Here is a 27,338-nt window from a genome sequence, read left to right as displayed (position 1 = left end):
ATTGCACTTACCGTTTTAATTCTGTGTGTGTTCCATGAGGTGGAACACTGCATCGCCAGAGCTTTTAAAAGTGCGACTAAGTGAGCATTGCAGTGAAGCACAAAAATGAGTAGAAGTGTTTGTATAAGAAAGAAAAAACTCTGTATTATGGCTGTATATATGGTTTCATGGATATACACAATATTCTTGAATATATACGGATAAATGAGATTATCTATATACACAAGTCCTATATACAAAAATATTAAATTTTCCTATTTCTTAGCTTCGTGAAATTGTTCAAAGCAAGTCACACCTTTTGATGGAAGCACAAACCAACTTTGCGGGTTTTGCACATAAAACTTGTTTTGTGCGGCTTCTGCTTCGTGCTACAATGTGCACATCGTCTAAGCGTACCCTTCACTGGTATGCGTTCAACACTACTGTAGCGTTTTCCCCCGGAAACCTTTACTGTATGCCTGGGAGTATCTTCAGGTCTTGCAGGAAGTCACCTCTTCAAAGTTATCTCTGACGGTTTCATGGCACAGAGGGAACGTAGCAAATTTAAACGGAAATCTTTGGGCTATAATCCGAGGGTAATTCATGAAACACTTTTAACGCTTTGGAAAGAGTTAGACCTCTCCGCGCCATTTATGGAAAATTAATAATAAAAAAATTAACTACGATTTATGTTAATAATAAAGAAAAATAAGCCTATAATATATACATACACGAAAAATATCTACACAATTATTGAAAATAAACGGAAATGAGACTAAAATGTGACAGCAAAAAATTCGTGCAGGTCTAAGTAAAGATGAGTCAAGCTACTAATAAAATTCCCGCCTAAAAACGACTCCAAAAAAATTCGAGATGTTGATATTAAGGCTTTCATAACACAAAACACCCCTCACCCCTCAATACTGCTTTGTTTGAATTCATCCCCCCCCATTCATTGGTGAACTGGATATTCTTGAAGCTTTTCACAATCCAATCCAGTAGTTCCTAGCATGTTTAAAATTCTGTTTAGTAAATTTTTCAGTTTTCATTAAATAATGAATAATATTATTTCTGCTGACAGATGGCACTACCTTCTTGTTCATTTTACACCTTTTAGGTATAAATACAACTATGGTTTACCCTTTGTTGCAGATTTCTTTGCTCCTGATGAAGATGGATCTATACATGTTTGCCCCCAAAATTGATATAGACTTTACTAAATCTGTACCAAACGCAAGGTTGCTTTGCTTAATTATATTATTTGCTTTGCTGTGATTCTCTTCTTTCTTGATTTAGTAACTAATATTTGGAAATAAATTTTAAGACACATGTCCAAAAACAGATGTGAGCCATTGTAATTTTGTGTAAACATCATATCATTAGTATTTGATTTTTTATATTTTCAGTCTTATATATTTTCTAAGTGTGATTTGGCTTAAAATTCTAAATAAAGGTATAGATAGTTGTCTTTACTTGGTTATTTTGTTATATGCATTCATTTGTTTAACCCTTTGACTACTAATAGGACATATATATATATCCAACTAAATGTTTAAAATTTACTGCTAGGTTATGGCTGTAAGCCCAGATGCTAAATTTACTTTATTTATGACATATTTTGTTCACTTGGATAGAAAACAGGGTAATTTTTTTTAAATTCATAGTCAGAGAGTTAAATAAAAGATTAATTTTTTTATTTAAATATTCGTATGAAAAATGAGAATAATTCTGGCATAAAACTTCAGATCTTAAACAAATTATATTATAAACTATTTTGACTATAAACTATTTATTATATTATAAACTGAGTATTTACATGAAAGAAATTTAAAAAACAAGATAAAATATATCTGTTTGGTATTATATTTGAGTTTTTGTGTAGAATTTTTTTTATAGTGAAATTATTAATAAACAGAAAAATGTATTGAATTATTGTATTGCTATTGTAATAATGTGCGATACTTTAAAAGAGTGCATTTGTATTTAAATGCATTTGAAGAAACATGCCATGTTGCTTTGATTCTAAGGTATCATCTGTCACCGATAGCTACTTCTCATTACATGCGAGGAGATAAACTAATGATTTGTGTTGAACATTCTTCTCTAAAATATGTTATGCAAGATGAATTAGTTATTGGTATTCATAAAATAGCGTGTCTTCAAGGTGTGTGCAAAAATAAAAAAATCCACGTTAAACTGGAAATATAGTACACAACAAACATGCAAATAAAGTCTCAAATCCAAATAACCAGAATCCAAAATGATCTAAAATCCTAGCATCTGGACTGCCAACAATTTGGGGGGGGGTATGTATTTTACCAGTTCTTAATTTCACTTCGGCACTAAACGTACCTTTAATTTCATACTCACTAATGGAGAAGACTGATTGTAAGAAAACAAAATGAATAAAATTAAATGCTAAAATGCTTCTAAGAAGTATTATTCAACAATCTAATTTAAAAGCAATGGTATTTTTATTTAAATTGATTTTAGGACAGCACTGGATTTAATATGTGCTGAAAACACACTGAAATGTGTTGATTTGATTATATAGGCAAAAAGGTGCTTCTTAGATTCAAAGAAATGTAATATTTTAAGTTATAACATTATTATATTTTCTATCTGTAAAAACTGTTGAAAATATTTTGGATCTGATTTATTTATTTTGTTTCAGATGATACTTTTGTTTAAGAAGTTATTCATTTTTGAAATGGATCCTAGCTGAGCTGTTAACATTGCTCCATACTTTTGTATATGCTGTTGACATGTTTGCTTCAAGTCGAGATGTTGATCAGATCTATGATTTTGATAGCGAGGAAAATGCTGGGAAATGGAAATGCCTCCTTTTAAGTGCTTTAGCAAAGGTATCTATTTCAGCTCATTTTAAATATATTTAATGTCTACTCAAAGATAATAATTTAGTGCACTATTCCATTTTTTCATCCAAAAAGTAAGACTGATTTTCAGAATATGGTATATTAGCAATGTTTCATGAAGCGTTTGTACTGTGCGCAAGTATGTCACCAGTGTTGTATGTTAACCTCCAATATACAGCAAGAAATGTTATTCTTTCCAAAAAATACTTACTCAAATCTAATTATTGAAACAGGGTTGCCATTCTCTCGGGAAAAGTAGGGGAATTCGAAAATTGACCAAAAAAGTCAGTGAATTTCATATGGTGATCCCCCAAAAAGTGATTTTTTCCAGTGTTGGAAGCGATCACTTTATTGCCGAATTATGTATTGCATGAGTGTCATTTTGACAACTGGTGTAGAGCTAATTTTTGCAGTGCCAGTCAGATTGTCTTTTAAAAAGGCAAAGCAAGTTTTCAGCATCTTTGGTGTCCAGTAACCTCGATAATCCAGAGACTCTCATGCGCATGTTCAATGTTGAACAAAAATAAATTCCCTCCCTTCTCGTATAAAACGAAATGTTTTAAACATTTTTTTCTTTCTTAAGTGCGTTATTTGTCATTTTGCAGTAAAATAAAAAATAATAAAAAAATAGTAATAATAATGTCATCTAGGTTAACCATTAAATATATCTATATTCACCAAAATACCGTCAGTTTTTGTAATTCAGTTTAAAAATATGATTAAATAAATTTTTTTCCTTCCTTTAGGAGCAAAATGTCTGCAGAAAAGACGTTTTTTAATCCCGATTGGGCAGATTCTAATCTTAGTCCTTAGTGGAGAAACCAGCTCCTATTATAGTTATAATAGTAAATGTTTTGGGAATTATATATATATATATATATATGTAATTGTCAAATTTTTGTCTTTTCAAGTGGTACCATAATTAAGTTACCCTCAGCACAGCTCATGCGTGTTACGCGGATAGCCTGGAGTTTTCTTGGAAAACCTGGAAAAGTGAGGGAATTTCATTCTCCTGTTTCAGTAGCAACCCTGTCGAACGTATATAGTCCTTTAAAAATATCTAAAACAGAATAGTATCAAAAGAAGCCAGACAAATTTTTAAAAATAGGGCAAAACTCAACCTTAAATTTGCATTAACTGCTGAAAAATGTTGTATATATGTTTAGAAATTGTGGCAAAAATCTTGTGTCTTCAAAGGGATTAAAGAACTGAATTTTTCCTCAAGATCATCTCTTGTACCTGCAAAATCTTCTGTTATTGATAGCTACTTCTCGGTACATGTTAAGAGATAATCTAATGATTTGTTCTTCTCTAAAATGTGTTGTGAGAGATGAATTAGTAATTAATATTCATAAAATAGTATATCTTCAAATTGTGTGTGAAATTAAAAAAATTCTGGTTAAACTGGAAGTATAGTTGTCCAAAATCCAGATGTCCAATATCTGGAATAATCTAAAATCCAAACCTTTAGACAGCCAGCAATATTTATTTATTTATTTATTTTGGTGGTATGTTTTTACCCATTCTTAATTTCACTCCGTACTAAATAAAATATCATTATACTGAAGAAACAAACATTTATTATCATAAATTTATATGATCAATAATTTGGTTCTGTAGCTCCCTTTTTGCTTAGCATACATCTTAAACTGATACATTCTACATTGAAACATCGTTGGCTTTACACCTACTGAATAATTGATACCCTTGACACCAACCTAGCAACTCATTATTATATGCTTAATATCCTTGTTTTCTGTATATATGGGACAGCAGAGTTTGTGAGAAGCATTTCATGCAGTCGGTGTGGCTACCAACATCTGACCTGAAACCTGGTGATCCAAACATTCTACATTAGCCACTTAGCAACAGAAAAAAACAGTACATTTTCACCTCTGCATATAAAACTTGGTCTCATGAAGAAATTTGTTAAAGCTTCACCAATTGAATGAGATTATTTCATGTATCTCATTCTGGCATTTCCTAGCCTGTGTTTGATGGCTTACAGTTTTGTCAACTTTTTAAAGATGAGCATTTCATCGAAAAAATGGCAATACTTTAAAAAAAAGAATGCTTGGTTGGCATTCAAAAACATTATTAAAGGCTTTCTTGGAAATACATGAGCACTGAATTACAGTGAAATAGTACAGCAGCTTTTGGAGAGCTTCAAAAAACTTGATTACTATATGAGCATCAAATTGCATTTTTTACATATCCATCTTGATAATTTCCTGAAAAATTTTGATGCAGTCAGTGATGATCAGGGTGAGTGATTCTACCAGGTTTTGAAGGTAGTGAAGGCATGGTACAAATTTAGATGAATATGCATGTGATGGCTGACTATTGCTGGAGCATCAAGAGAGAATGTTCACTGATAAACACTTCAGAAGAAGCCATGAGTGAGAATTTTAACTTAGTATGTATGTTTACCATTTGGGGGGGGGAACTATTTATAGGAATAAGTTTGTTCTTTTTGAACAATATATTTGGTAATTTTCCCTTTATTTTCCTTTATGTGTATTTTTTATGACTTTTGAGACAAGGAGAGGGTATCTGGCAGTTTAAAAAGTTGACATGATTGACATGTTATTTTGTGTGCAGTAAAGTCAAAATCAGATAGCTTTCAAAAATTGCTAAAGAGCAATTTATATGACTTTTTATGTCAGTGAAAATTAGAAAATAGTTATTGAAATTTCTGGTATCCTTTTATGTTTATGAAAGAAAGTATGAGAGTTGGGAATAGTGTATGAGAGCTTTGAAGGAGGCCTTATTACTGCAGTACACAAATTTCAAACATTTGAACTCTGCAAATCTAAATCATTTGTCACAAATGGCATGTATTAAATAGCTAAAGAAGCTTTCAGTTTATTTTTAATGGGTAATTTCCAAGTTATTTTTTTTTAATTACTGAGTAAAATTCATAGCTGGAAATAGAAATGAAAGTTCATAAGTAGAGGACATATTATAGTCTTCCAAAATATAATTGCTAATAAAGAAAGAAGGAAATTTGTTATTTTTAATATAAATTATGTATTATGTTTATTCACTTACTAGACTTAACGTAATCAGACGGTTAGTTGTACGGAAGATTGTACTGGCAGTAATATATTTTTTTATTAGAACCTATTGTTAGAGACTGCAGTAAAGCAATGCAACCCTCACACTTGTTCTGTCTTTAGGTGCAAGTTAATTGCGATTAATGCAAGACTTGATGCCATCATGTCTTTGTGATTTTGTCTTTGTGTCATGTCTTTGTGATTGTGATTTTGGGAACTATGGATTTTATCGGATAACCGCAGTGCACTACAACATCTTAGTGGCTGGTCCTCTGCAAAGGATGAAACCAGCATATTTATTCTGCTCAAACTGAGAAAGATCTCTCAGACCCACATGTCCACTTCCAATGGATCCCATCACATGTTAACATTGATGGTAGTGAGGTCACTGATAGACTGGCCAAAGAGGGTAGTGAGAATGAAACGGCCACTGGCTCTTCGCTTACGTATCAAGAACTATACTCAAATGAAAGATCCAAACTCAGTTTAATATGGCATATTCCACCTATGCACTAAAGATACACAAGAACATCCCCTTGCTCTCTGCTGGAAATCAAATGTCACCATGGCTCCCAGACTGCTCTGACTAGACTAACGAGTGGCCACCTTAAATGTCTTTCCTTTGATAGCAGCAGAAAAATCCACCCCATTTGTAAAAAATGCTATGACATCCAGCTTCACTGAATCGCATTCTAAGCTGCATCAGACTTTCTAAGGGGAACTTAACATCTGATTTCCCTTATTATAGATGTTTTGGCATTCAACAACCTTCTGCAGCTGATTTCACATATTTTATATCTTTCAAGGATAAGCAACAACAACAATTCAGTTTTCTGAAAAGGTTTTGATTGAACTTTATTTTTTAATGTATTTTTTATTAAATTATAATAAGCCAGAATGCTTAAAGCCTAAAATAACACTAAAGGCAATAATATTAGGATAAGTACAGAGTGCAAGTAATGTGAAAATAACCCTTGTAGTACATGTTTCCATCTTCTAAAACTGGAAAAACACTGCACATACTATAAAAGATAAAGGGGATTGTAGTGATAATGGTGTGTTAAGCTGAGTTATTAAGAGATTTAATTAATGGGACGTACAGGAGAGAGGGTTTTTTTTTTTTTTTTTTTGCAAAACTGTTAAAGTTCAAAACAACAAAGCAGCTTTGAACAGCATTACTGTCTCAGAAATTCCAAATATTATGTCATCCCAAAAGTAATGTTGTTTTTTAGACAAGGCATGTTAAAATATGTTTCTACTGCATTTAAATAAGTAATTTTTATTTCTGTATAACTACCGCTCAGCAGAGACAGCTTCATTCAGGTTAAGTTCTGGCTTGCAAGCTTGTAAGTGCTAATTTGTTGCTTTAATAGCCCTGTATGAAGATGATAGTCGAAGAAGAGTACATTAGACATATTGTGCTTTATGAGTGTAAAAAAAAAGCAAAAGTGCTGCAAAAGCTTAAGAAGTATATGGTAAAGGAATTTTGAATATTCACGAATACCAACAGTGATTTTGTAAATTTTAGCAAATTGATCTCAGCTTAAAGATATCTGTGTGCACCTTGTCTTTTGTGATAACGGTGTGCTGAAAGCTGCAATTGAAAGAAATCTATATAGAGTCAAAAGTCGTTAATCCGGACTCGTCGGGACTTCGGCGATTCCGGATTATAGATCATCAGTTTAAATCGCGTAAGATGGCATGCAGAAATTCTAAAATTAAAAATATGAAACCGTAATTTATGAAATAAAGAACAATTATGATCTAAAGGGTATCAACATTTACAAAAAAAAAAAAAGCTTAATATTTATTTGTTTACTTTATTAAACATTTCTTCCAATGTAAGTTGTTTAAGTTGCTTCGTTTTATGTGATAATACTTTCTCTTTAATTCTATAAACAGACATAATTTTTTGTTCAGTTACAAAGTTCCGCTGTTCCAAGTTCCGTTAATTGCCATGCCGAGAATACCGACTAACTTGTCAATCGAAATTTTTTCGTTTTCACTAACCTCTTTGTCACATTCTTCATGTCTTTATCCATTTTTTGCAGCAGTTCCACTTTTTGTTTAATGGACATTGAAACATACTTTCGTTTTGTATGATCCTTTGGGAGCTCCAGATTCGGAAATTCTATTTGACATGATCGAAAGTTCAAGTTTACTTTTATAGTATTGCTCTTACAGTCTGCAAAAAATAATAAGCCGGATCCAATTCGAAAATTAAGGAACAACGCAATCATCAACATTAACTGAAATAGATAATTAGATAATTTTAGCTTATACCGTTCCTTATATATAAAATGCGCACGCGAAAACGTATTCTGCGCTTGCACACACGCAAATGCGCAGTGGTAAGAGGTCTTACGCGCATGTGTCAACGCGGCGCATGCGCAGAAAGTTTTTAGCTTTGAGGTCCAGATTATAGATCATTCCGGATTATGGGCGTCCGAATTAACGACTTTTGACTGTACAATTGTTTAAGAGTTGCAGAGAAGATTAATTATCATTGCCTGTTCTTCACCATTTGAAGAAAGGTGGAATCATTTATATATTGGGCGAATGGATTCCACATGATCTTAGTGACACTAATGGAAGAGAATGTGTAAGCACTTGTGCTGTTTTTCATTGTGAAGAAAATTCTCTTGTTTGTAACCATTTAGGTGACGGGTGGTTTGAAGCTTGCAAAACTTCATTGATACAGTTCACATGGAACACTTAAAACTGCCTATCAAGACATTGTGTCCCCTGAGCTGGCTGATTTAAGAATTGCATAAAAAACTTATTACAGCATTGGATTAAAGAAGAAAGAAGTTATTTAGTTAGATGAAGATTATATATTGTTGATTTAGTATCTTCTTTCTTTTTTATTAGTTCAATAAATGACATTACATTTGGGATGATCTTATAATACTAGAATAATAAATGCTGAAAAAATTCATGAATTAATTGGTATTTTATCCATTATGTTTAGTACAAACATTTATTTTGTAAATCATTCTTTAATTTCATCTTGAGTACAATTTATTCTAATTTAATAGAAATTCTCTTGATTTCACTAGGGTAACTTTTCATTTATTTTATTATGATATAACATGTTAGTTAGATGTCTTTCAATCATAATTTTAAAAAAAATTCCGTAGCTATTTGATATTATTTATTATGCTTATATTGTAGGATTTTTTTAAAAGATGTGGCCATCTTTGTTCAGTTAACAGATATATGTTCTAATAAACATAGTGAAAGAGAGCATATATTGTCTTTTGAATTTTCATTTTCTGTTTATCTAATTAAATTAATTTTTTATAATTTTACTTTAAATAGTAATTGTTATTGTGTTGATTACTTTTCATAACACTAGTCTTCTGTCATGTGCTGATCTAATTTCCATTAATAAAAATTTTTGGAAAGTAGTTTTAATTAATTTTTTGTTCATAAAATCCGAGACTTGATTTTAATTAAATTGATTTAATTTTAATTGAATTTACTTTTAATTGTTTCTAAAGGCCTGAAAACTGCATTGCATCTAAAAATGTGTTATATTCTTTATTGCTAAGTTTTACTGATTCTTCCTTAATTGCTGTTAATTTAATTTGTTTCGTAGTATTAAGTGTATGCTAATGAGACTAAATTCAGTGAAATTAATTCATCCCACAAGTATGAAAAAAATATAACACTAAATGAAGGTTCTTGAAATTAAGTGCCTATTTGGAACACTTTTGGTTTTGAACTGCAGAACATGAAGTTATTGTTAAAATCCTTACTGAATGCAAAAATGCATTTCTTTATGTTTTAGTGAATTAGTAGCCAATAATGCATATAAATGTTAACAATATTTATGTTTATTTGGTGGATATTTTTTAGGTCCAATTTCAAGTTCACCCCTCTTTAACAGCAAAAGATGATGCCTTGAGATATGTCGAAACATTAATATTTCGTCTCTTGGGCATGTTGTGTGCTGCACAGCCCCACACTGTTCAGGATGTGGAAGAGCGGGTGCAGAAAACATTTCCACACCCTATTGACAAATGGGCTATTGGTGATGCTCAGAATGCCATAGAAAAAGGAAAGAAGAAATCTCCTCTTGTTTTGCCAGTGGAAAAGATTCATCCTCTTTTGCAAAAGGTAATGTTTTGATTAAATAAAGTGACTTTTATTGCTAATTAATTAGCATGTATGTTTGCTTAAACATGAGAATTTAGATCTTTTGTCATGCTTTAATTCGTAGTTTTGAAATTGAGCGAAATTTCATCCATAGAATGTTATTTTTTGTTAGTCTCATTCTATATTTCTGGGATTCTTCGTCTGAAGGAAAGCTAATAATTATTTGATTGTTGTTGAGCTTTTTAATTTTCTTAGATTTTGTTTTGTCTAAATTAAGTAAGTTAGTGTGTATCATTATATTGTAAAAAAGACTGTGGTTAATGTAAGTTATTTAATGTTTGGAAATACAGTGGATGGACAAAAATATGGAAACACCTTGTGAAATGCATGTTTGAAAAGAAAGATTGATTTTAATGAAATATATAGGTGGCGTCTATGATGGTGTCTTCCAAGACGACAAAGCCCCTGTTCACACAGCTCACATTGTCCAGGACTGGTTTTCTAAGCACGAGGATGAGTTGTCCCATCTCCCCTGGCCACCACAGTCACCAGACCTGAATATTATCGAACCTTTGTGGTCTACATTGGAACGGAAAGTGCGTTCTCGTTATCCACCACCAACATCGTTATCTGAACGTGCCACCGTTTTGCAGGAAGAATGGTATAATATTCCCTTGGCAAACATACAGGAACTGTATTTATCCATTCCGAGAAGACTGCAAGCTGTTTTGGATGCCAACGGGTTTTCTGCACTATATTAAGCAAAGAAACATGTTTTTTTAAAGGTGTTTCCATATTTTTGTCCAACCCCTGTACATTTCAGCAATATCTTAGGAAGTCACCTGCCTGAAAAATAAACATAAATAGAAGGTATCCTCTCTTGTGTTTAGAGGAATATTATTTCATTTGAAAGCAACATGATTCTGCAATCAAATATAATTAAAATGTAAATCTGATACAATAATTTAATTCTGAATATTTTGAAAAAGTTTATTGATTAGCACTTTCATAACCAATTGTAAGTTTTTTGTCTGATGTTTAACTTCTCAGGGGTATGTCAGTTTATAAATGTTCTAAGCATTAACTTTATCTTATGTGTAATAAAGCTGGCATGTAAAATGTAGGGGTTTTCTAAAATGAATTAATTAAAAAGTGGGAAAGAGATTTATTAAAGAATTTTTCCATGTGTGCTTGAGTTTTTATATCCAGATCAAGAATTTTATTTGTAATTTTTATAGCAAGATTTCAGGGTGAAAAATGTTGCAGAAAACAAATATGAATTACTGCATTTAAACCTGAGTAAACTTAAATTTAAAAGAATTAAGTGTCGTTAAGAATGAATGAATGGGTTTCAAAATGGCATTGTACAAGTAGTATTATTCACTTAGATGAGAATTAAGTGATATGGATGTATCAAAATGAAAACTGTATGCCAGGTTAGTTATTGTGCCTGCAAATATTGCAATAAATGATTTGCATTTATATATGCTGCTTTCTTTTCTTTAATGGAAAAATGATGTAATTGCTACTGTATATGCAGTACTGACTTCTCCTGTTTTACCAGAGGTTGCTTGCAGGCTGACAGATATTGGACTGCCTGAAAATCTTTGTTTCCGATAAATTGATAGCATTTTGAATTTTAGAAATTGATAGCATTGTATGAGCATCTGAATCCACCAGTGGTCGAGCGGTAAAGTCGCTGAATACTGGGTCGTTCGGTCAGAGGTTCGAATCCCGCAAATGGGCTGGCTGCATGGTTGTTTCATGTATACGAGCCAGTTTCTCTAAGAAAGTCCGGATAGCCCTCGAGGCTTTGCCATAATCACATACACGTGCACCTGAATTTCATGCTAGATAAGCTAAATCATATAGGACTTAATAAAGTAGCAAAAGCAGATCTTCTTAGTTAGCAGGTTTACTGATTGAAAATAAATGTAGTTATGATCTAATATTCTGTGAAGTATGAATAATTTTACTAATATGAAATTTTAAAATAAATTTAGAGCTTAAAATATTTGTACTTGAGAGTACTGTGCTCTACTCTTCAATTAAATAATGTATGCTGTACCAATTATTTCATAAAAGACTTGGGTTATCAGGAAGTTATTACCAAGTTTATCAGGAAAGATTTCTTCTTACTTAATTATAAAGCTTTGTTGTTGATGTATAGTGAATAAATTCTATAATGATATTGAGGAGCAACTTTGATGTGCATTTTGAGCAGATAAGTTGTGAGAAGATTCTGTAAAGAATATCTGCATGGAAAGAAGTAAATTTGCATGTGGAAGTAGTAATTGTTGAGAAGGAAGTTAATTTTATAAAATCAACTGTAATTGACCTAACCAAATAATTTTCAAACAAATATAAGAAGGAAAGCTAGTTTTTTCTGATTATCCTCTGAAACCTGACAGTTACCAAGCAAGCATTGTCGTCAATGTAGGCAACCTAAAATTTCACGAAAATATATTTAACTGGCAAGCTACTGATGGTAGTGCATTAATTATGCCCTGTGATAATGCATGTTGTTTTTAAATTTGAGAATCATGTTTATAATATCTGCTTGTTATTAGTTTTTTTTTTTTTTTTTTTTTTTAATTTTTATTATTGCTTGTAATGAATTGTAATACCATTGTAGAGTTTGCCTGTTAATGAAAAGAAAGAATTCCATTCCCCCCCCAGAAATATGGCCATTATGCTTAGCAGTAAAGAGTATAGGAATATGCATTCCAAGAATTTAATTTGTGTAATTGTGTAATTTTTTTAAGGTAAGGCAGGTCCATGTTTTCATGGAGAGCAATCCAAAGTTACTTTGCAATACCAAGAAATGTGAAATTCTCTGGTGCTTTTTGAGTTGAAACGGATTGCTGTGCACATGGATAGAAGACCAAGAAAAAAGAAAGTGTTTCTTAATGGATGTTTCTTGTGCTTCTAATTTAGTTAATTTGTTGCTGTTATGTAATTTTCTGTGTTTTGTTATGGATATTTGTTTTATGTAATTACCATTGTTTCGTTAAGGATATTTCTTGGATTTATAATATCATTATTTTTTTTCTGTTTTATATGATTTTTTTGTGTAGTGCCATTTATTTTTTTCAATGGCTACTGTTTGTTATGTGTTAGGTTAACAAAAGATTAGTTGCCAACAGTTGCAGAGTTTGTGGTATGGTTAGATGAATCATCAGAGAGTACCGAAAAACTTTGTAGCAGTGTATCATACTTTTGTGCTCATAGTACTCTTTAGACGTGTGTGAGTGGTTGACCATTATGATTAAGCAGATCAACCTGTTGTCAGTAAAATCATCTGGTATACTCATCTGTTTGCTAGAAGTGCTTAGTTGTTAGTATCCTGTCATTCTCCATACTAATGCTTTCTCTGTGATGATAGAAAAACCTTTACAAAATTATTACTGTACCCAATGGAGCAGCACAACTTTTGTCTATACTGCAGGTTCCTTTCCTGTTTTTTGCTTCACCTGTGTGAGAATGAGTTGCAAGCAAACGAAGTCATTTTGCGTCATTTATACAACTATGTGCACTGTGTCTACCCTGTAATTTGCATAATCATTGGAGCATGCATTCATGGTGTTGCATTTTCACTGTCACATAGTATATTAACATTTATTTATACCTTATCATTATTGGATAAAATGTTGTTAATTGGTGAAGGTGGTAATTAGTTCTGATATATAGGAAGATGCATTGTGATTTTTGTTTGGTTAGCTATGTATTTTTCAAAATTTATCTTTTTTTAGGAGATTTTGGGGTATAAGGTAGACATACAAGTAACTCAGTACATTGTAGCTGTATTGGAATATATATCAGCTGACATACTAAAGGTAATTCATACTTTCAAAATTGAATTTATAACAATTAAGATTTTATGTGATGTATGTTAAAATTTATTATCTTATTTAGTTGGCAGGAAATTATGTTAAAAACATTCGTCATGTTGAAATTACTTGTCAAGATATTAAAGTTGCCATGTGTGCTGATAAGGTAGGATATGATTTTATTATAATTTAGTAATAACTGTAAACCTGAGTATTATCAAGTTATCTAATTATGATTATCAGATTATGTGATTATTATATGTTGATGATTAAAAAAATATCAAAGTTTTGTTATATAGTAAACAGCTCTTAAAATATTTCATTACTTTTGTTTTTCTAATTTAATTTTGGTGTAAAAAACCTGTTGAAATTTGAAGTGAAATTTTAGTCATTTTTGAGTTCATAATAATCCTAAAATACAAAAGTGTTGACAGTTTAAAAGACGAACTAAATGATGCGTATTAATATTCCTTAGTAATAAAAAATTTAAGAAGTCCTGTAGTATTATTCTTTGTTAAATGATTAATATAGTTGGTTTAAAAAGAAAACTTTATACGTGTACGTCAGTTTTGAGTTAAAGCTTTTTATACTCTTAAAAATGTGCTTTCATAGTATTTCTTACCTTGTGATATCTAGAAAAAATTTGGATATATAACACTTTCAGTAATAAGAAATATATTTTACAAAATATAGTAATTTAACTTCCTACATAATTATATATGAAAATGAATTTAAATTTTTCTGCTTAAATAAAAATAGTATTGCAGAGCAAATAAATTTGATTTGAAACCTGTTGAAATAATTTAATATAATATAAATTTTATAATACTTTTGACATGCTCGAGTATTTGAATAGTGTGTACAGATTTATTAGTTTTTTCATTTCTTTCATAAAATATTAAGAAAATCAAAAAAGTTTTGAGCATTTTGTGGGAGGGACAGGCTATATATTCATGTGAGAAGTTTGTATTCACATACGCTGGCACCTCAGTTCACAAGCACTTAACATGAATAATTTGTTTCACTAACAAATATCTGACAAAAAATGCCTCAGATGAAAATAATATCTCGAGTTACGAACACTCAACTTGACAACATAGTATTTGCAAAAGTGTTTTGAGGTAACCCGTGCCACATAATTTGAAAATATCTATATTTTCTGTTGGTTAACTCTTAATTAACAAAACCTGGCAGTAGATGACTTTCAGGACCACGAATTCTACCCAGAGAAAATTATGGCCAGATTGGGTGGCAGGCAGAGACTATGAGTTCTTTGGCACTTAAGCTTTTTATTATTATTATTTTTTTTTAATTTTATTTATGTTATGTGTGTAGGCAAAACTGTGGGTGAAAGTCAATAATGAAGACAGAGGACCATAAAAGTAAATCGTGCAAGACAGAACTGCAACTTCAGAAGCAGTAACAAAACCTGACTGTCGAAGAAGTATCATTAGAAGAAAAGGAAGTACAAAAAATGAGCCTAGTTTTCTGTGATTTGCAAAATTACATAAGATGCAAAGTTTTCGTGTATTAATATCACCCTAATAAAGCAATTGTAAAGCACATCATAAGTATTTTCAGGGGCAATGCCATGCCTCACTTTAGAAAAATAAAAAGCGGCAACAAAAAATCACACTAGACAAATTTTGAGTGAAATGGAAGCCCGGTGAGTCTCATTCAGAATCAGATGATATTTAGAGAAAGAAAAGTGAATGAAGATGTTCTCTAAAAACAGTTACCGACCTGATGTTTGTATGGGAGTTTTGCTCCAAACATCTTAGTCATTTTCCACCTATGCCGTTCACTCTGCTTCGCACAGATACAATGTAATAAACTAAAATTTTGTTCTATTTATCTGTTTAATATTGTGTTTTATCATTTTTGTTATTATATTTATGGCAGTTATGAATTTGTGTGTTGTAAAATTTTAAGTAAGCATTCATGTGGTTTATGTGAAATTTAATCCCTTTTACATTAATTCCTTCAGGGAAATTATTTCATTTTCCAGTTTTTATTTATTTCATTTTCTGGGAAAATATTCCATTTCAGTTAATGAACAGCCTTCAGGAATGAATTAAATTCAGAAACCAAAGTTTTATTATTTAATAAATTGGTTTTAATAACTTAGGTTTTATTTCATTTTCTAAATGTGTTTTATCACTATAAATTTGAATAGAATTAATAAAATTTCAGTTTGGTGCATATATAAAATTATCAAATGGTTTTTGGAATATCTGAATATGTATATTTGAATTTCTGTAATTTTGTTGCACATTATCTTAAGTAAATCTTTCTTGCCTTTCATAAATATTTGTTTTTCTGAAAGGTAACAATTTGTACATTTTAAGTAGGTCATCATGTACATTTGCATGTATGCAAAGAATATATTTTATGTTAATTATTTATTTTAATTTAATCAGTGTCCCTTAATTGTTCTGTTCATTTAATTCAAAGTTAAATTTCAAATATAATTCTATGAAAAATTTTAGGTTCTCATGGACATGTTTTACCAAGATGAAGATGTAGCATTAAGCATTGAAGAAGAACCAACTCGAAGAACATCATTAACTTATGATGAAGTTGTGAAGGATCTTATTCATGAAGAAAAACAATATATCAGAGATCTAAATATGATAATTAAAGTTTTTAGGGAGCCTTTTGCTGAAATATTTCCAAAGAGTAAAGTAAGAGTTTTTTCCTAATGTTATAAAGACATTTCTTGCTTTATGAGTAGTTTATTGAATTGTAACTAAATACATACACACATTAGCTTTTTGCGTTGTGTAAATATATACTTTTGTGTGACATCCTCAGCTGTAAATAATTATTAAAACTTAAAAGTTCATCAACTGCATTATGAAAAGCAATATTTCTGTGCCGTGTTGCTTATATTAATATATACTGCTGCATGGAATTTCAGTTTTGCACAGTTGGTTGAAACAAAGAAAAAAAGGGCTTAGAGTCATAAACAATTCAGATTTTGCCACAAACATTGAATAAACAGACACAAAAAAAGGACCAGAATTTCGTGAAGGCTGAATTTTACCTACTTCTCTACAAAAGTTGTACACGAAACTGCAGGAGGCTGAGTTGTCTTTCTATTCATCTTTTACACCAAAATGACAGACTGCAGTGATTTTGAATCGTTGAATGTTTAACAAATATATTAAATGAAAAAACAAATATCAGATGTATGTGTGTGAACATTCTTTGAGATCTTAAAATTTGCTAAAATAAACATTTACGCTAAGTTTCAGAGCTTTAAAAATTACATGTGTACATTCTGAAAGAGAGAGATAAGGAAAGTTAAGAAACAAGGACTTGGAGGTAACATTAATGGTTTTGAACACTTCTGAAATTTTACCAGAGGTGAACATTTTAACATGCTGGCTGCCAAAGTTGGTATGGTGTATCTATTCATTCGTGCCCAGATCCTATCTACATTTTTATGCTTTTAAATTATTTTCTATTGTTTTGTTATTTAAATATAGATATAACAGATATTACTTTTAGCAGTAAATAAATTCAGATGAGTATACTTGTAGTTAACATAATATTTTTGCTCCTTATGCCAGCTATGAGATAACTTAGAACAAGGTAAGTAATACTCGCTCACTTTGTGCATTCATGCATATCTCCTGCAAGTGCAATATGTTATTTTCCCTTTACTTATAAGTCACTGAACAAGAATTTGAGCATTCGGTTTATAATGTTTCCCAGGTGAAAAAAAAAAATGTTTTGCATTCTAAATGTTTACTTATATCTAGATTTTAGGAAATAAATGATCCATTTCAGTATGCCGGGTGTATTTATTTAGTTCCTTCCTGTATGTCAAACACTTTAAATTTGCATCTGAAATGCTCATATTTGGTAATTTAGGTAAGGCGATCAGTAATGAGTAATCTCATTGCTGGCAAGTAAATTGAGTGTGCTAATTACGAATATTGTCATGAATGGCAGTAATAAGATGACTTTTATTTTTTGATAATAATATTAACTGCCAGTATCATCAATTGATTTATTGATGATATTTGGACTAATGTGGTGTTTTGGGGCTGCCTTTTTATTATTATTATTATTATTATAATGTTATCATATTGTAATATGTTCTTTGTCACCATTTAACTAATGTGAAAAGAGTACTGTGTTGTGCAGAGATATATTTGTACAGAACAAGTTTTATCTTTCCGGGTAGCTATTTGAGTAGAAGAACTGACGCATTTACATTTTGAAAAAATATAACTAGGCATGTTATATATTAAAATAGATGCAATGAGAAGAAAAGAATTTTTTTTTAATTTTAAAATGAGATTAATTGGACTTTATATGTAATTTCTGTAGCAAAGGATAATTTTGTGTGTACGCATATCTTTGGCGATAGCTAATTTATGCTGCGAGGCTGTATCTGATACTTCACATAAAAATAATAATCTGTCATTTACACTGGTGAAATAAATTAAGAGAATTTGAATATTTTATCGAATTGCGGGAAAAGAACTGAACTGAAGGAAAAACCACTGCTTCTAGATAAAAATGCAAATCTTGTACTGCAAATACATAAGCGTGCACGTGTGTTTAGGGGAAAGCCAGCAGAAAAACAGTCTTTGTAAGCGGATGGAGGGTAAGACGAATTGCGTTCACTAGCACACCTCGACAAATTTCTTTGTGTTATCTTGGAAAAATTGGTTAAATTCACATCTGAACAGTAAAAATGAGTAACCACCAACGTTTAGATGATGGAATGAGGTGGCAAATTGTGGGGAGGCTAGAGGCAGGCCAGTCCAGATATGCAGAGAAGTTTAATTTAACGTCCAGCATCGTGTGTAACCTATGGAAACAGTTCCAGGATACTGGATCCATCAAGAGAAAGCCTGGGCAAGGTCATCCAAGAACCTCTACGGCTAGAAAAGATCGCTATTTGTCCCTTTTAGCACAGCTTCTCAGCACTCTTGGGACCTTTATGCAGCCACAAGAATCTGTCTAACAAGGGTGACTGTTTCCAAAAGACTGAATGAGAGAGGGTTGTTTGCAGAAGACCTGCTGTTTGCATCCCGCTCACGTCAACGAGTCTAGGAGAGTGCGATTAGCATGATGCAGGCAGCATAGTGATTGGAGTATGGAGCAATGGGTGACCGCTCTGTCCACCGACGAGTCCTGTTTTAGTCTAAACACCAATTCTCGCCGTACTTTCATATGGAGAGAGCAAGGGACCCACTACCTAAACTCCGATGTCCGTGAAAGCAACAGTTATGGTGGTGGCAGTGTAATGGTACGTGCAGGCATCATGTTGGATGGCCGCACGTCTCTCCACGTCTTTGACAGAGGCTCTGTGACTGGTGTGAGGTATAGTGATGAGGTCTTGGAGCCCTATGTTCGCCTTTTCAGGGGTGCAGTGGACCCAGAGTTCATCTTGCAGGACGATAATGCGAGGCCACTTTGATCTCTTATGGTCGATGAATTTCTCGAGAGGGAAGATATTTGCTGGATGGATTGGCCAGCCAGGTCTCCAGACCTCAAACCTATAGAGCATGTCTGGGATGCTCTGGGGAGGGCAATTGCAACTTGCAACCCACCTCTGAGAACCATCCAGGTACTGAAAACCAAAGCAGGTCGTTTCGATGCAGGGGCAGTTCGACGCCATATTTTTATTTACTTTTAGAATAAATATGAAGTAATATGACATTTTTACTTATTGAATTAGAAATTGTTTGCATGCATATTTGAAGTAAATATATGTGAAAGTGTTCTAGATTTTTGTTTGTGTCCCAGATAAGTGAGAAGCCCCCTCGCCAACGTCAAGGCCCCGGGACATGAGGGAGGGTTTTTTTTATTTATTTATTTCACAAAACAGCATCAAAAAGGCAAAATACACAAATGGTAAATAAACATATGGTTATAAAGTAGTTATATTATATTGCAGACAAATATAATTACAGATAAATAAGATTACACATAAATAAGATTAGAGATAAATAAGATTACATCACAGAACTGTTATTATACTAATCCATTGCAAAATTATGCGCCACACTTTTCAGGTATTCCATTATTTCTCGATTTTCAAAATCTTCAACTATTACTTTAATTCTTGTATCAGCTCACAGATACCTATTCTGCTTGTGTGGCGGTTCATCTCCACGTACAAATTGTTCATAACATTGATCAATTGATTTTTGAACACGCATGAGACCATCTATGAATTCCCATAATGTGGGGTGTGAAACACCAAATGATGATGACACCAAATTTATGTGAATGATGATGCAAACTTATTCTAAAAATAAATAAAAATACAAAAAGTATGCCTTCAAGCAAAAGCAAAAAAGTATGGCGTCGAACTGACCCCGCATCGAAACGACCTCTTGTAGAATTGACCACGCTTCGAAACGCTGGCGTTGAACCGTTGGTGTCGAACTGACCTGTACCGCTGAAAACAACGTTGCTGAATGAGTGGGACCAATTGCCACAGGTACTGATAAACTGCCTTATTTCCAGTATGACATCATGCTGTGAGGACTGTATGGCTGTAAGAGGGGACCATACCCCCTATTAACCCATTTCAAGTGTCTACTGCAACCACTGTTTCGGACCTTCAGATTCCTATGAGTGTTACACATGAACATGTGTGTCTGTTATAACTGTTGAATGTTAATTTTATTTTTATAATATCAACCTATGTTCACACCAAATTTTATTAAAATCTGTCCAGTAGTTCTGGAGACCGTAGATCTAATATGCAAATTCTCTTAATTTATTTCACCAGTGTGTATGAAAAAATATAAGCTGCATTATGAAACCGTATTAGTTTTGTATTCTTACCAAAGTTTCTTAAATAAAAAGCGTTAATTTAAAATACCCTTTTTTATTATTTTTTAAATTTCATTTTATTATTTTATTCTCAATGTTTCATTATTGACTTCACAAATGATCCAGAGGCTACGTTCAGATTAGGAGATTTTTAACGTAATTTCTGTTAAATTTATTTTTAGATACTTCAATTAAGTACCTTTTATAATTTTTTAATTATAATTTGAGGAAGGCACCTATTAAAAATTGAGGTTATCTACAAGCATCTTCCTGTATTACTTCAGATTTTTCCAATAAATGTAATTTCATTTCAATCAGTTTTATTAAAAAAATCTTATAATCATTCTCTTCATCTTATTTAAAAACTTTCCTTTTAAAATTATAGCAACCATTTATATTATTGCTAGAGTTTTTAGTTTTCATGTAATAATTTTTTCTTACTTGTTGGTAATATATATATTTTAAGTCTAAAAAAGCAATTTGCCCAGCATGACTATTAATTTCATTTTGCATTGATTTACTATAAACATTGATTCTTTTTTTAAATTGTAGCCACCAAATATTAGAGGCCTGCATTTTATATTTAAAGTAATTAAATAATGAATCTGCATAAATGCATGTATATTTCTCGCATTGTGATAAAACAACGGTACCTACAGCCATCAAATTTTGAATAACGTATGTTTCCACCTGAATATGAGCATCTGGAAGCCCAAATTTGGAATCTGTTTTATTATCTATTTTATATTTTGTAAAACTTTAACAAATTTTTGATTAACGAACTCAACAGTTTCAAAGTGAGCAGTGGCAACACTGTATGGGAAAATAAAAAATAATTATCACCAGTGCGCAAGACTGTGTATCGGAAATTCTAAAGATATGCTCATTTAAAAATTATTTTGTGATACTGCTGTTGAACTGAATTTTATGGTTTAAGTGTAATTTTATGGTTTAAGTGTGAATAACATGACATTTAATAAATAAAGGTAACACACAAAACATTTAAAAAAAAGGTCTCTTTGGGCATCATGTAAAGTCTGAATTTTTTTTTTTTTTTTCATGTTGTGTGTGTGTGTGTGAAATATTATAACTGGAATAATCAGTTTCTTTCTTTCTTTTTTTTTTTTTCTCCTAATAATAATTTCTTCAAAGGTATATATTTTCTCCTGTGTTCAATTCTGAGTGTCTTATTTTACATTACAATTTTTGAAATATATCTGATTTTGTAGTTGAAATATCTAAGGTTTAAAAAATTAAATTGGATATTTTAATGAATTGTATATGTGTTTTTCTTTCTTTTTTATAGGATTTAGACATAATATTTAGTAACATTTTGGAAATATATGATTTTTCTGTTTCGTTATTGGGCACTTTTGAAGATGCCCTGGAAATGGCAGAAGAAAATCGTAACCCTTCTATAGGAGCTTGTTATGAAGAATTAGCAGAGGTAAGATATTTTGCTTCCCTTTGAAAGGAAACATATTTGAAATAATAAAGGTAAAACATCTTATATGATGTAAGATTTGATCTTGGATTACAAAAACCTGGTTGACATCTTATGCTGTATTTAATAAGATTTGAATATTTGATTATCATTAGCATGAACATAAGAGTGCTGATACTAGGTTTTGGAAGCAGTTTTAATCCATGGGAGTCATAAGCACAGTTACATCAAAAATCTGTTATGTACTTCTCGTGCAAATCTAAAATTCTGCTTCATCTTTTTGTTTCCCATTGTTAAAATTGATGCTTTTTGACTTGACAAAGCACAATGTAATTTATTTGTTTATGAAGGAAGGAATTTATCTAAGATTTCTTATCCTAGATTAGCAGTCATGAGATATTTGAGTGGTTGCAATGTATTTTTACTTTAAAATAATGGCAGATTTAGAGCATATGCAACTACTTGCTTTCGATTTGGACTGTGACTCAGAATAAGAATCTGAAATAATTGTAAATGATTCTGATAGTAGTGAGAATTCACTAGATAACTTCGATACTAGTGACTCTGATGTACAGATGTACTCTAATGTACAGATGGCTTCAGTCAAGCAAGGCAATTTTATGTAATTGATTATAATAATCCTTTCATTCTGCCTCCTAGATTTGCTTTCACTGTAACTCCATTGTTTGCCCTGATTGTTTTAGAAACAAATAGATATACAGAACAATGCATACGAAACAGTATAGTTCATAAGCATTCCAGATGAAAAAAATGGCTGCTTACATCAAAGGATGAAATGCAGGTACTTTTTTGCTTTGGATACTCTTCAAGGTATTATAAAAAGGCAAGTAGTTGAACAGCATTAGAACATAAGACATTCTACATCAACACCGTTTTTTCCCCCCCAAATTGATATTGTATTGTCGTTTCCAATTAATTTACAAATATTGACATTTTTCAGATAATGGCGAATTTCACGTCAATTCTCATGAGTGCCCAGAGTTAGCAAAAATCTCGTCTGTGCTGAAGCATTTAAAAAATTCGTTTCCAAGAAATTATTACCTCTAAATGCGGTGTTACCATTGACAAGAGACTTGTGTTGTTCAGAGGAAGGCTAAAATGGGAACAGTATATTCCACTAAAGCGATCATGCTTCGGAATGAAAATGTACATGCTTTGCGGATATGTATAGTCTTTGGTGTACATAACAAGAGATCTATGGTATTGATCAAAATCTATGATATTTTTCATAATGCATTGTTTTGTTTTGCATCAATATATTTTATGTTACTAATTTATCCACACAATAGGATATACATTAATTATTAATTTTATTCAATAGAGCTTTAATTACCCAAACTAGTTGGCATAATAGCTACCTTGGATAATTGGAAGCTCGTTAATATAGACTAAATTTGAAAAATATGAAAATTTTTCAATCATGCGAATTTTACTGATAAGTTATTTGAAAATTTTAACTTAGAATTCTAAAAAAAGTGTACAAGTACTATTATTAACATTTTTAATAAACTGTTTTATTAGTGAATAAAATTTGATTTTTAATTAAGCAAATAATTCACACAAGTTTTATTTCATAACAAAAACATTCATGGGGGAAAAAAGCAAGCTCTCTCGAAATTACCTCAAATTTCTTACATACATTTTTATAAAAAAGAAATTCTTATTAACTGTTTGTTACCTTTTTTTGTGTGTGTGTGATAGTCCTTTATATCTATCAGCTGCCATGGGATCATTCCAGTTTTTTGCCAATATAATATCCATATCAGAAGAATCATTACGTTGCTCTTTATATTGAAGAGCTCAAAGCTTCAGCCTTCTCCCAGCCTAGCCAATTTTCATATTGTCCATTTTTATTTCATTATCAGCCCCAGCACCCTTCTCATCACTGCAGTTTTTGTTGTTTGCTGGATTTAGAGTTACAGTGATTTCTTCATCACATAAAATTTGAGAGCCTGCTAATTTTTCCAATCTTGAATCTCCAATCTTTTTTGTCTGAGAATTTGTTGTCATTTGGCATCTGGCTGTTATTGCTTTCATCTTTTTTATATCTTTCTAAAATTTTATCAAAATCTTTTTTTTTTTTTTTTTTTCAAATTAAATTTCTTTGTATGGCTTATTACAATGGAACCATGTTTCAAAATTCTTTCTCCCCCTCCTCTTATTTAGGCAGATTTTTGATTTGTATAGTAGAGCGGTTCTCAACCTTTTTTGTTGCATGCATCCCCTTTTACCATTGCTTCCCCCCATTCCAAAACTAGGAAATTATGTAATCCTTTGTTTAAATTTAGATGATTTTTTAATGTTTTATGTAAATTAAACAAGAAAAACTATAGAAAATGTTAACAGATACCAAAACTTGAATAAAAGTAGTTTTTAATATTTATAAAATAAAACTAAATATTTAGCCAGTAAATAAAATGCTGATTGCATTCCTCTCCACCTGCAACTAAGAAATATCCCTGAGGGGGAGTTATCTCCTGGTGTAATGCATTAGCAGAAAATTAATACTAATATTCTGGAATGCCTTGGATTTTATAGATTTCCTGATTGATACTTGCCATAGTTTTTTAGTATCACTCACATTACTGCAAAACAAAAGTGATGTTCTAACTTTGCTTATTTATTTAATTTATTTTGTCTTTGTAATCACATATGTTGCATGGCCTTTAAAATACTCATAAGAAAAGCAAAAAATCGATCATTGATAAGATCATGTGTTCATTGCACCATTTGCGATGTTACATTTTTCTATTGATTTCTTTAAATTGATTCCTAGTTCAGTAACAAAGACCTTGGTCGATAGATGATTTATTATACTTTTATTTACAAGAGTTCTTCCTTTGAGGATTTTCTCAATATAAATTTGCAAGAAAATTATAGAATGACATTAGTAAAGGGGGGGGGGAAGAAACGTAAAATTTTAGAATATCTAATTAAATATTAATATATTTTTCATTAGAATCATAATATAATAGTTCAGTAATGTGAATCATGCATTACCCCTCAGAAGCTCTTGGTTTTTGCGGGAGAATCTCCCAGATTTTAATATTTCAAGATTAGAAACCATGTAAAGGCATTAAACGTTTAATATATGATATAGTTATCAGCTTATTCTAGAGATCAGGATTCTATGTAAAATAGTTTTTCCCTCTCTCTTTAATTTTTAATAAAATGGTAACTGCATTTTTTTAAGTACTTTTATTTCTCTGGTTATTTATAATTTTTATGCAATTTTTTATCAGGTGACAAATTTTAAAATAATGAGTGGATTGCCCTTTTGGCTTAATTTGATGATGTATTAAATGATTGAAACATTGTCGACTCACCTTTGTTTTAATACTTTTCAGTATCAAGAATTTGATGTATATGACAAATATGCTCATGATATACTGATGCCTGAAAGCAAAGATAAGTTAATGTCATTGTTACAGCTACCTAATGTTCGGCATGCATTACAGGTGAGTTGCAGGGAATTCTCATTACAAGTAATTTTTCAAATTATATAGTACCTTAAGTAATAAATGATCAGAAGAAATAAACATTTTGCAATAGCTGTCACACTACCTGGTGTGACAGTTATTGCAAAATGTTCAATTATCAAGGTGACTGGCCTGAAAATGTTTCTGCTACTTGTACACAAATTGTAAGGGAAGTTATTGTACGTTTGGAAAACACTACAGCATTCATCTGCAGAATACTTTGAAGTTAACTCATAACTCTAAAATATATATATCCATGAGAATCAAAACTGCACTATTATGCTGAATAAAAAGATAAATTGGAAAAGGGTATGTAGCACATAGGTAATGACTGAAAATTTTAGTGCATAAATAGGTTGGCATGGTAATTTCAAATTATTGAAGTTGAAAATATATATACTTGCATCTCTGTTAGCGCACGCAATATGTAGATAAAGAGAACTCAAGTGAGAAAAATAATGATTGCTAGAATTCATGTGTTAGATCATGCTGCCCTTTTAATTGCTTAATCCAGCCTGCTGTGAAAATTTCATTAAGCAAATTAATAATATTTTCATAGTACCTTGAATGCGGATAAATTCAGAAATTTTCTGAATTATGCCAGAAAGCATTTAGTTTTATTTGGATTGACATATTTATGGAAAATAACTTTTTGTTTATGAAGCACATGAAAAACAAACAGCGACTACAAATTACTGAAAAAAATTTGCATTCAGTGTTAAGAATTGCTGTAAACGAGTTGGAGCCTGATTTGGGTGAAGACAAATAAACATTCAAAATAATCACAAATAAATATTCTGGATTTCACGTATCATGTAGTTATGTATTATTTACTGTTTTTACAGCACAATGTGCATAATAAAAATAAAATTATATGCAAATATCCATATGTATAAAAATTTATGATTCATCATTTATGCTATTTTTACTTTCATGTACAAAGTAAGGGAAGTAGTGTAATCACGAAAAATTATGGGTACCATATTTCAACGTAACTATCCGTTTTGATCACTATCGAATGCAATTTAAGGATTCTTTGCATGACATCTGTATGTAAAGACAGAATAAAAGACTTTTTCCCCCAAGCAAATTATAAAATGAATTCAGAAGGTGGTTTTTTTTTTTTTTTTTTTTTTTTTTTTATGTCTGTATGTACGTTCGTGTGTTTGTATTTCACATAACTCGAAAACGACTATCCTCAGAAAGTTGAATTTTGTAGATAGGACTGCTGTAACGTGTAGTTGTGCATCTCCCTTTTTGGTTGCAATCAGCCTCATTAGAAGTATATATATATGTAAAATATAAAAAAAATATGATGGCTTTGCTTTTCGTGAACACACAACCCTTAATTAACATTCTGCAATTCACAATCTTTTTCCTAGACCAGTACCTTCTAGAATTTGCTAGGCTATTACGTAAACGTTACTATAAATACTGACTATGTGCCATTTTTGAGTCAGATTGCTTCCTAATCTCTACAAGACTCTGCGCTGCCCTGTCCATTTTTTCTTCTTTTGTTAGAATTAGTTATGACGCATAAAGTTTAAATTCAATCATACTTAGTTAAAACCACTATGGATATGTAATTTGAAGAGTGCTGTCTAAAAGGAAAATGATCTGCTAATTGGAGTAAATAAAAATGGGCTATTAAAAGCTAAATCAATTTGTGTCGTCTTTGGATATCCTCCTTACCACTCTGCGAAAAGCCATGCCTGAACTTTGATGCCGAGCTCCACGACTGCTAA

General features: G+C 31.3%; 1 protein-coding gene across 2 annotated transcripts in view; it reads left to right on the top strand.

Annotated features, from left to right (window-relative positions):
* The window catches only part of Sos (Son of sevenless guanine nucleotide exchange factor), an 85,296-nt gene that overhangs the window by 16,624 nt on the left and 41,334 nt on the right, over positions 1 to 27,338 (top strand). For both annotated transcript variants that reach the window (XM_035358762.2, XM_035358761.2), the window contains exons 2-8: positions 2,654 to 2,843; positions 9,773 to 10,033; positions 13,765 to 13,848; positions 13,928 to 14,008; positions 16,332 to 16,526; positions 21,956 to 22,096; positions 25,462 to 25,572. In XM_035358762.2, coding sequence (XP_035214653.2) covers positions 2,745 to 2,843; positions 9,773 to 10,033; positions 13,765 to 13,848; positions 13,928 to 14,008; positions 16,332 to 16,526; positions 21,956 to 22,096; positions 25,462 to 25,572 — 972 coding nt within the window. In that variant the 5' untranslated portion in view covers positions 2,654 to 2,744. The remainder of the gene's footprint in view (positions 1 to 2,653; positions 2,844 to 9,772; positions 10,034 to 13,764; positions 13,849 to 13,927; positions 14,009 to 16,331; positions 16,527 to 21,955; positions 22,097 to 25,461; positions 25,573 to 27,338) is intronic.

This window comes from Stegodyphus dumicola, chromosome 10 (genome assembly GCF_044657685.1).
Source record: "Stegodyphus dumicola isolate Sdum_Otavi_A_Nest chromosome 10, ASM4465768v1".
Classification (NCBI taxonomy): domain Eukaryota; kingdom Metazoa; phylum Arthropoda; class Arachnida; order Araneae; family Eresidae; genus Stegodyphus; species Stegodyphus dumicola.
The sequence above is the reverse complement of the archived record's forward strand: the minus strand, read 5'-3'. Positions and strand labels throughout refer to the sequence as shown.